At 41.0% G+C, this 11,992-nt stretch overlaps 1 protein-coding gene across 10 annotated transcripts in view; it reads right to left on the reverse strand.

Moving 5' to 3' along the window:
- LOC307181787 (5-formyltetrahydrofolate cyclo-ligase) overlaps positions 1 to 11,992 on the reverse strand; it is a 263,359-nt gene that overhangs the window by 250,037 nt on the left and 1,330 nt on the right. For all 10 annotated transcript variants that reach the window (XR_013827041.1, XR_013827042.1, XR_013827043.1 and 7 more), the window contains exon 2: positions 4,738 to 4,999. Coding sequence is in view for 4 of the 10 variants with exons in the window: in XM_079912625.1 (XP_079768751.1) it covers positions 4,738 to 4,999 (262 nt within the window). In the remaining 6 variants the exon portion in view is untranslated. The remainder of the gene's footprint in view (positions 1 to 4,737; positions 5,000 to 11,992) is intronic.

Here is an 11,992-nt window from a genome sequence, read left to right on the forward strand (position 1 = left end):
TGTGAAAAACACAAAGAGCACAATAAGAATGAATTTTGACATGCTGAAATCCAGGGACAGTGGGACATCTAAGTGACAACAAAAAGCTGAACAGGACAGCACAAAGGAGAGGGCCCTGTGATATGCTGGCACAAACCTGCCTCCAGAGGACAACAGGTTGGTTAACTCCACAACTGCAGGGACCAGGTCCACCCTGTTCCCTGCTGCATACCCCATTACGCCTCCCACAGACGAGCACTCACGATATATCTTCTGAATAAAGTATTACGATCCAACCCAAATTTTTCCACCCTATCCTCAAGGATATCACAACTTTGCCAAATGCCTTGATGAAATTCATACCCACTCTCTTTACTATATTCTTGCAGGTGCCATGCAACCCTACTGAAGAAAGAAAGGAGCTCAATTTAATGGAAACGACTTCAATAAACCAATCCTAACCCTCCCAAAAGTACTGATCATGAACAACCTAGAGGGATGTTACACATGTCAGGTTCAAAGATTCTGTCCTTGACACTGCCCCATTCAGTCATTTTTAAATGTTTTGGTTGAGGACTAGAAAGTCTTCATTATGATCATTTATTTATTTCAGTTATGTGTCAGGCACCCACACATAGGTATGAATTCCTAAAGAGCTTCCAGAAAGATCAAAAATAAAAAATCAGCTCTGACAAAGTTATGACTGCAAAGAGCCTGTTATATTCTATAGAATTTCAGAAATGATTGACAGCATAGGTGAATTTGATTTTGGACTGTCCGGTATCCATTGCCCTTGTTCTGGAAACCGTACTTCGTTTTCCTGTGGTGAATCACTCCCAGCCCACTCTCAGCTCAGTGGTTTGGGTAGGGCCGCACAGGTGGGCACAGGACCTGTCCAGTCAGTCAACACATCCTTTCTCCCTGGTTACAGTGCGTGGCTCAGGGATGGACAAGTAAGACCCAGGCCTAGGTCACTCAGCCTCGTCCATGTCCTTGGCCACAGTGATTGATTTCAGGATGGCCACTTGACCCAATTCGGGTCAATAAGAGTTAAGACCAGGACTTTACTGGGACCGTTAGAAAACAGACTTGCTCTTTTCTGCTGGGACTGTTAGCAGTAAAGATGCTGTGGAACCTGGAACTACCACGGCCACCTGTGGCACCAAGAAATGAAGCCAATATAGATGAAAGCGGAGTCAAAAGGCAGAGAGAGAGTAGATCCTAACGACTCTGATCTGGCCATATCTAAAGCTAGCCCTTCTGCGGATTTTTCAGTCTCTGGGCCAATAAAATCCTATTTTTGCTTAAGCCACGTTGAATTAGATTATGGCCTTTCAGTGGAAGGACTGCTGGCTAATCTAATTGCCCAAGCAGCCCTCACTTTGAGAACAAATGCAGTAAAGAGGCAGCCCCTCCCCTTCTTTTATGCTTCTGTTATTTTGCTATATACATAATACAAAAATAGCCCATGTGAAATTTTTGCTTATATTTGCAACTGAGGACACCAGAGCTCACTTTTTTCTAACCTGCCATAACGTGAGTGAACCAGAAAGATAAGCAGGCTACATAAGCTATACTGGGAACAATCTGAGCTCTAGTCAGCTTGTCACAAACACGATGAGGCTAGATTTATGCTGTAGCACTGAAGATGCCACATTCTAAACTGCTGATGTGAGCAAAAATCCACGGTGCAGAATGTGATGCTGGGAGATAACAAACAGCAGAGACTGCAAATCGAGCATTCTATAAACAACAGCAAAGAGCATTAGCTCCCAGGCTGCAATTGCAAGAAACTACAGGTATAATTCCCTAACCCTTTGCAATGCCAATTGCAAGCATCTGCAAAGAAAAACACATGGGGAGAAAAAGCAACCCGTCCCACAAATACAGCATGAATAAATGGTATGGAGGAGAAAAAAAATGAACAAGCAGTTTTGTGAGTGAACTTTTTTCCATTCAGGGCCAAGCCCTGAACTTCTATATTCTTAATATTCTTTTCATTTGACTTATATTTGATATATACAACAGGTTGGGATAGTCGTTCTACTTACATATGTTTTCTGTCTCCCCAGCTAGAGTGTGAGCACCTTGAAGTCCAGGACCTTATCGTCCCAGAGCTAATACAGTGTCTGATACAAAGTAGATGTTCAGAAAATGTTTGTTGGAAATTATCAAAATGTTAAACACTCAGGTAGCATTGAGTTGACTGCATAATGAATAATCCTGCCTTCCTTGTTTAAAATTAATAATAGTTACCATTTACTGAATAGCTCCTATGTGCCAAATGATGTGCTAAAACCTATATATAAATGATTTACCTCACTTGTTTGAACTGAGTTTATCCTAACCAGGAAGTACAGCTAAATTAAGAGGAAAGATCATGCTTCTTCCTTACTCTTCCCCTCTATCGTACTTAAACAGAAATAGAACTAATGCATGAAGGTTCAGGGTGACACATTTTAGCTCAACCAAAGGAATATATTCTACAAGGAGCAGAGTTGTTCTACAAAGACAATGGGCTGCCTCTGGAGAAACTGGTTACTGGAGGATACCAAGTAGCATTTCAATTAGCCAGGACATCACAGAGTGATGCAAGCATGGAAGGAGATGTTAATATGGTCAACCAGAATTAGGAAAGTGCCCTGGGCTCCACCCATAAGCCCGTGAGTCTGGAGAAGTAGCTGATGAAGTGTGAGCAATGCCAGAGCCCACAATTCCTATCTTTCCTTATCTATAAGCCTGGGCTACCTCCCAAGATACACTACATTCCCTTATGTTTCACTGTCTTAAAATTTTTATAATGTTGGCATTCATCTGGTCTAGGAGGTAGATCTGAGTGTACTTTTGGTGTCTAAACATCTAACAAAGCACAGGACTGTATAATATAGGAGAAAAAGTAGCAAAGTAAATAATCCCCCTACTACCATGAGACCTTGACTCTGTCCCTTCCCATGCTGTCATACTGATTTTACAGGTTATGTTGTAAAAATGAAAAGGAACAGAAATTGAGAGAAGATTGCATAAAGCTTCACTGGGATTTCTTTGCAACTGTTTAAGTCTTAATCAAAACTACATACCTCTAAGACAGGTTTGAGGCATTGTAGTACAAAATAGTACCTTAGCTTGTTTTGCTTCCAGCTCTTCGACTGCTTGATAATGATTAAATCTCCCAAGTGGCTGTTGGCCAGGGAATAGCACGTATAAAAGTCCAGCAGTAGAAAAAGCAAAATGGGGTTGGCCTAATTTGAAAAGATACATACACTCCAGTGTTCACAGAAGCTATCTGCAATGGCCAAGACATAGAAACAACCCAAGGGCCCATCAACACGTGATTGGTTTAAGAAGATGTGGTGTACGTGTGTGTACACACACACACACACACACACACACACACACACACACAGTGGAATACTACTTGGCCATAAAAAAGAATGAAACATTGCTATTTGTGGCAACATGGATGGATATAATATCAAATATTATATGATGTCACTTGTATGTGGAATCTAAAAAAATAATACAAATGAATCTATATACAAAACAGAAACAGACTCATAGACATAGAAAACAAACTTACGGTTACCAAGGCGGATAAATTAGGAGTATGGGATTAACAGAAACAAATTACAATGTATAAAATAGATAAGCAACGAGGATTTACTGTACAGCACAGGGAACTATATTTAATATCTTATAATAATCTATAATGGAAAATATACATATATATATGACTGAATCATTTTGCTATATACTTGAAGTTAACACAATATTGTCAATCAACTATATTTCAATTTTTTAAAAATGGGGTTGGGAAACTGGGAGAGATTCAGAGTGGCTGAAACTCAGACTATAAAGTGAGGGAGTAGAAAGATGTAAAAATGGAAAGAATAGCAAGGCCAAATCAGGAAGAGCCTTGTTAAGGAATGTTTGATTCAAACTAAGGGCAGCGGAAAGTCACTGAAAGACTTTAAACAGGGGAGAGAAATGGTCAGCTTTGCATTTCAGAAATCTTGTTTCAATTACTACATAGATAATAGACTGAGAGGGAGGAGAGGAAGAAGAGTTAGGAGGCTGTTATAATAACCCAAGCAAGGGAAGATGGTGGCTTAGACTGCAGTGGTAGCAGTGGGATTAGAGAGGAGTGGACAGGTTCAATAAATAACTCAGTAAGTAAAATCATCAGGGCTCAGCAATCGGCACACATGGAACATGAGGGAAAGAGAAGAGTCAAGGATGATCTTGAGATTTCTGGCACGGTGATGGGTGGTGATGGTACTATACACTAAGAGAAACACAGGATAGTGGGCATGAGGCAATATGATTCAGTTTGGAACATGTTGTGTTGGAGATGACCATGTGATACCCAAGGTGTTGACAGGTCTGAGCTGGAGATATAAATGCTTATAGCATTAATAATAAGGTACTCATTACCATACAGACCATAACTGAAACCATGGGAAATGCAGTATTATCCAGGGAAAATGTATAATCCAACCCACAAGGTCAGGGCAGGAGTCTGTGAAAAGGCAACAATACCTTAATACCTTACTATTACAGTTGACACTTCACAGTTTACAGAGGGCATCGCACCCTGAACTAGGTTAGGTCGGTGTCTTGGAATATAAGTGAAATACAAGTTCATCCCTGTAGGAAAAGTGACCCCCACTGACCCAACCATAACAAGCGGATCAGAGGTCTAACAACCCATCACAGCCTGAGAGCATCCTAAGGTGCGGATTCTAATACCATAACACTCACCTGTGGACAAGGCCTCCTCCCGAACCTCGACCTCACTGGGCTGATGAATATTCCAGGATGTTTTGGGAAGTGAAGAGATTTCCTCAGGCGATGCTAATTTCACCATATCCATGTGATTGCTCTGGAACTGGTACCGTGGGATAAAGCAGGTTTTGCCTTGTTGGAAAATGTCCTTGATGATCTCTTCTGTCTCAATTTCATCTTGCATGCTCAGAAAGATGGAGATTCTTTTGGACTTTTGATATTGACTATGGGTAAACACCTAAATGGGAAATGATGGCGGTTATAATTTCCAAGGTTATACTTTTAAAAACTAGTGGCTCCCTTTAACAGTTTTAATGCTTTCTCCCTTTTCTCTCAGCCTTCTCCAACCTCTTTATCCAAAAACAAACAAACAAAAACAGCAGACTAGTATATAATAGGTCAAATAATACGCATCCTGAAGCCTGACTTGAACTTCTGGACCCAACACTTACTTCTCTGATCCCTTTACACTTCTCTGGCACACCTACTCTGGCAGTGTGACAATTCATTAAAAAGTCACTGTGAGGGGCTTCCCTGGTGGCGCAGTGGTTGAGAGTCCGCCTGCCAATGCAGGGGACATGGATTCGTGCCCCGGTCTGGGAAGATCCCACATGCCGCGGAGCGGCTGGGCCCGTGAGCCATGGCCGCTGAGCCTGCGCGTCCGGAGCCTGTGCTCCACAAAGGGAGAGGTCACAGCAGTGAGAGGCCCGCGTACAGCAAAAAAAAAAAGAAAAAAAAAGTCACTGTGAGGCCCTGCTGTCTACATCAGGAATTTCAAGCTTGAACCCCATCTACCCGTTCTAGCAGACTTCAATCCTGTCACCCACTTCCCCGAGAGTCTGTCTCTTCTTTATTTTAACTCTGAAGCTCTCACAAGCTTCTTTACTCCCTGGATGGTCAGCCTTCTCTCCTGCCAAATTCTACCCATTTAAGCCCAACTCAAGGCCTAACTTTTCCTGACTCCTAGAGAACCCTTACTATGTTTAGAGTCACTATACAACCTAACAATTATGTGTTGTCATAATTTGATTATTAATTGTTTGGTGTGCCCTAAATGTAGCATCCTGGCCAGTCTGTAAACTCCCTGTGGCAGACAACATGCCATACAGTTCTCTTAGCTCTACCCACCTCCGTCCCATCTGCTATAAGCTCTTCTGTTCAAATGAATGTTAAAATGTTCACAAAGACGTAAGGTAGGGGGATCCTGGAGAGGCAAAGGCCCTCTAAGAGCAAGTGCCATGTTGTAAAGAAGGTGCACCTGGGGGAAAGCATCCCTTTTTGCTCAGTTTAATTAATTAATTAATTAATTTTTTGGCCGTGCTGGCGTGCGTGATCTTAGTTCCCCGCCTAGGGATTGGACCCGTGAACCCTGCAGTGGAAGCACAGAGTCTTAACCACTGGACCGCCAGGGAAAGTACTCCCTTTGTACTCAGGTTAATCATTCATGAGGCAGAAGAAACGGGCTGAGCTTTGCTCACATTAGAAATTTTAATAATTTCAGAACTTCCCCAGTCTCAGAAGTTAGCTCTTTTTATTTTCTTCCTTTTCTGTTCTTCCCCGTTCTCCGAGCTAAGAAGGAAAAGTTACTGCAGAAGTGACTTATAGGGCTTTCCTGGTGGTGCAGTGGTTAAGAATCCACCTGCCAATGCAGGGGACACGGGTTCGAGCCCTGGTCCGGGAAGATCCCACATGCCACAGAGCAACTAAGCCTGTGCACCACAACTACTGAGCCTGCGCTCTAGAGCCTGCGAGCCACAACAAGTGAGCCCATGTGCCACAACTACTGAAGCCCGTGTGCCTAGAGCCTGTGCTCCGCAATAAGAGAAGCCACCACAATGAGAAGCTGACGCACCACAACAAAGAGTAGCCCCAGCTCGCCACAACTAGAGAAAGCCCACATGCAGCAACGAAGACCCAACGCAGCCAAAAATAAATAAATAAATTTATTTTTTTTAAGTGACATAAATATGAGTGCCAGAAAGACACAGGCACAGAAAGTCAAGTTATTCCTAATAAAAAGGGACACAGAAGTTAAGTAAATAGAGCACACCAAACCAGTGCTAATGAAGGAAGTTAACTCTACCTTTCCGAGCAGTTACATAGCTATTATCAGGCCTGAAGCGGGCAAAGCAAATGGAACTGTGAAACCCAGACGTTGGGCAGATCTGAGGCTTTTGGCACCCAAGTACTTTCTGGGAAAGTTAAATGTCTATCTTGTTCTGTTTAAAGCAGAACACAGTAAATCAGAAGCTGAATAAGCAGTAATAAACATCAGTTAAAATTCAGTGTGAGACTATGTATACACACTTATCTTTCTTTCTTCCTCAAATCTCACTTATATGACAGTAAAAAAGCACACAAAAAAGAAAGCCATGATAGCCCTGATAACAAGAGGATAGAGATTTGACTAGTTTCTGCAAGACAGAGTGGATGGGACAGTATTTACAGACAAAAGAGTAGCAGATCACAACACTTGGGGAACATGGGTGTAGGTCAGACAGAATCCATTCTTCCCATGGAATTCCAAAGTGACTAAAAAAGCAAAGGAAATCCCCATTAGTTATCACACCTTCCTTCATAAATATGTACAGACAGTAATGGTTCATCAAACATTTTAGAAAGCCAAAACACAAATTAGAAGGATTTTTTAAAAGGGGAATTGATACAGCCACTATGGAGAAGAGCACCTTAAAAAACTAAAAATAGAACTACTATATGATCCAGCAGTCCCACTCCTGGGCATATACCCAGAGAAAACCATAATTCAAAAAGACACATGCACCCCAATGTTCATTGTAGCACTATTTACAAGAGCCAGGACATGGAAGCAACCTAAATGTCCATCAACAGAGGAATGGATAAAGAAAATGTGGTACATATATACAATGGAATATTACTCAACCGTAAAAAGGAACGAAATTGTGCCATTTGCAGAGATGTGGATGGACCTAGAGACTATCATACAAAGTAAGGCAAAAAGAGAAAAACAAATTAATGCATATATGTGGAATCTATAAAAATGGTACAGATGAACTTATTTGCAAAGCAGAAACAGAGACACAGATGTAGAGAACAAACATATGGATACCAAGGGGGAAAGGGGGAGGGGGTGGGAGGAATTGGGAGATTGGGGTTGACATATATACACTACTATGTATGCAACAGATAACTAAGGAGAACCTACTATATAGCACAGGGAACTTTACTCAGTGCTCTGTGGTGACCTAAATGGGAAGGAAATCCAAAAAAGAGGATATATGTATAAGCATGGCTGATTCACTTTGCTGTACAGCAGAAACTGACACAGCAGTGTAAAGCAACTATACTCCAATAAAAATAAATAAATAAATAAATGAAAATAAAAGAAGAGGTGGGTGGAGTGATCCAGCAGGAAAGTGAGATCATTATAATTCAGAGAACATGGATTTTTAAAAATTCTAATTAGTTTTCTCAGACAAGTTCAAGAAGATAGATGCATCTATAAAACAACAACAGGCTGCTTTGGAAAGAAAGCAATCAGAGAATTAAAAAATACCTGGAAATTAAAATTAACATTACCAAAATTAAAACAATTCAGGAGAAAGCCTCAAGTAGGGGAAAAAGACAAAGACGTGGGGAAAATAAAAAATATTAAGAGGGCTTCCCTGGTGGCGCAGTGGTTGAGAGTCCGCCGGCCGATGCAGGGGATGCGGGTTCGTGCCCCGGTCCGGGAAGATCCCACATGCCGCAGAGCGGCTGGGCCTGTGAGCCATGGCTGCTGAGCCTGCGCGTCCGGAGCCTGTGCTCCGCAACGGGAGAGGCCACAACAGTGAGAGGCCCGCTTACCACAAAAAAAAAAAAAAAAAAAAAAAAAAAAATATTAAGAGACATAGAAGATCAATCTAGGATTTTTACTATTTGATTAACAGGAATTGCAGAAAGGAAAAGAAGTAATCAAAGACATAATAGGTAAAGATACCAGTCTTCAGATTGAATGGAGGTCATGGATGCTGAGCAGAACAAGGAAAAATAATTTTAAACTTGAAATTCAAACTCTCAATCAGGTAAAAACATTTCCTAATGTATAAAGTATTAAAGAGTTTACCCTCATAGATATTTTCTCCCCAAAAGTTACTTGAGAATACAATCTAATAAGATAACAACAACAACAAAAGGGGCTTCCCTGGTGGCTCAGTGGTTAAGAATCTGCCTGCCAATGCAGGGGACACAGGTTCGAGCCCTGGTCCGGGAAAATCCCACATGCCGCAGAGCAACTAAGCTCATGCGCACAACTACTGAGCCTGCGCTCTAGAGCTCGCGAGCCACAACTACTGAAGCCCACGCGGCTAGAGCCCATGCTCTGAAACAAGAGAAGCCCCCACAATGAGAAGCCCGCGCACCCCAACAAAGAGTAGCCCCCGCTCACCACAACTAGATAAAGCCTGCACACAGCAACGAAGACCCAACGCAGCCAAAAATAAAGAAAGAAAATAAAGAAAAAGAAGAAGGAAGGAAGAGGTCTAAGAGAGAAGATACTGGATTCAAAAAACAGCCGTAACTTAAAAGCAGAGAAAGAGGAACCCCAGGGCAATGGCTATAGCACAGACTCAAAGTCAACCAGACCAGAGGGAGCAGTGGACGAGAGTGCTTTCAAGAAGAAAGTGGATTTATTTTAACAAACAAAATGAAAAAGAATCTATTGATAAGGCATATTCTTACTTTGCCAAAAAGGAAAAACAAAGGCAATCGGAAACTTGAACAGAGAGCTAAATTAGAAATTTATACACCAAATAGGAAAATTAAGAATGCCGTAATTTCGAGCAATTATAAAGCATAAGAAAAAAGAAAGTATTTGATATTAACACTTGAAATATTCCCCTCCTAGCCACACACGTCTAGTGACATTGAATTGTATATCCTTTTCTTACACATTCAATATTACAATTTGGTTCTGTAGTGAACACTATATATATAACCACAATACTGTAAATACTATTTACTTGAATTTCAAGTTTGGAAATCAGGCACAGAAAATGCTCAGTAGACTTATTACAGTTACAGAACAGAGCACAAATATTATAAAAACTTGGCAATGTAAATATAACGATAAAGGTGTCACAAATTGGCAGATAGAATGGAAAACAAAATGAGTACTTGGCACTAATTTCCTCAACTTTGTTGAGGAGTCAAGATATGGCATAAAGTATAATTTCTTTACCATACATTACTTTTCTGATAAACTTCTAAATTATTAAAAAAGTGCTGTGTCAATAAGAATAAATTTGCCTTTTTTTAAATTATTGGGAGAAAGGCATCATTTAATACCTTTACTGTATTGAACATGCACTATGGCAAAACATTGTTCTAGTCCCAGTATGTTGATATTTTGGGCCTTGATCCATTGGTTGGTCATGAAGTCAACAGTGGGTTACAATCAGCAAATGAAATAGAAAATATTAAAGTTTGTTGTATATAGTAAGAGTTGTCAAACACCTGGTTGTGAAACAGATTTCTTATATGAGTACATTTATTTGTATGGAGTAAAATGTGTTTATTACTGGGAGTCATGGGTCTGCTTTTGAATTTTTCTCTCTCTGATGCCCGCTCTCAGTTGTCAATCTACTGATATCAGTGGTTCTGTCTCTATATGGCTACTATTCCCACCTGGAGTTTTTTTTAATTCTAATCTACTATAGACAAACCAAACTGAACTCACCTTTATTGTCCCCATGCCCCTCCAAAATCTGCTCCAACTCTTACCTTCCTTGTGCCTAGTAATGTTCAAAACCCTTTATCCGCAGCTCTAAAGTTTGGAATCATAGGTGGCTCCCCTTTTCCAGTACTCTCTAATCTCCATCCAGTTAATTGCCAAGTCCCGCTGATTCTCACTACATAGTCTCCCATTCACCTGCTTTTCCCCCTCACCTTCACTGCCCATGCCCTCGTTTACATCTTTATTACCTCTCACCCAAATTATCACAACAGCCCCTTACTGGTCTCCATGTATTTTTTTCTCATTCTTCCACCCCCAACTCATTTTCCAAAAATGCTGCCAATATTCTCTTCCTAAACGATATATCAAAAATATGTGAAGCACTCTATGCATCCCTTAACACACTGTTTTAACCTTCACAATAGGTCTTCAAGGACGACATTATCCTTTTACAGATAAGGAACCAGAGGCTCAGAAAGATTAGAGGACTTGTCCAAGGCCATATGCAGCTAAAACACAGTGGGGCCAGATTAAATCCAGAGCTAAAGAGTTCCAAAACCCATGTTAAATTGTCTTTCCTTCTCTTGCCAAAATATTCCTGCACATGTTCACCCACCCTATCTTCCCTTCACCTGACAAACTTCATCTTGTACTACAAAATATTTCTCAAACTTCTCCCTACAGAAAGAAAGCCTTCTGATTCCCCCTCCCCTAAGCTAGGTTTCTACAGCTTTGGTGTTTACCTTTACCCTGTATCTCAAAGCACTGCAATTCTTTATTCACATGTCTGTTTCCTCTTGAAGACTCTCTGCTCCTTCAGAGTAACAATCCTACCCTAATATTTATTTATTTGGCTGCGCTGGGTCTTTAGTTGCAGCACGTGGGATCTTTTAGTTGCGGCATATGGGCTCTTAGTTGCAGCATGCAGGATCTAGTTCCCTGACCAGTGATCGAACCCGGGCCCCCTGCATTGGGAGCGCAGTCTTAACCACTGGACCACGAGGGAAGTCCAATAAGCCTATCTTTTTCATTCCTACAACCCACTACATGGCAAAGTATGGCCCACAGTATGAGTTCAATATATGTGAATTAATTAGCTAAACTTTAAGCACCTAGAGAGTAAGGATAAGACCCTATACTTCTCTACATCTACTAAAGTAACTAATGCCTTCCTCATATAGCTAAAAGTACTGAGTTTGAATAAATAAGCTAACATCTGCATAGATCCCCTCCCGCACACCTATGTATATGGAGAGGGGAATGAAACGCTTGTATTTGCTTTACTGCTTTAACCCATAGGAACCTTGAATTTGAGAAACTAATGGATGATAGACTAGTGAAGGATAATTAAGAAATTCTTACGGCATATCTAATTTCAAGGGACATCAAGGAAAAGAACTCCCATGCTAATTTCCGAATATAACATTGGTATCTATGTCAGAGACAGGATGCTGGGGAAGAGGGATCATTAGTTTGACTTAGAATTACTAACATTTACTTATTCACGGGACATCAATTTTTTTTCCTTCGTGCGTCCAA

The sequence above is a fragment of the Stenella coeruleoalba genome (assembly GCF_951394435.1).
Source record: "Stenella coeruleoalba genome assembly, chromosome: 2".
Classification (NCBI taxonomy): Eukaryota; Metazoa; Chordata; class Mammalia; order Artiodactyla; family Delphinidae; genus Stenella; species Stenella coeruleoalba.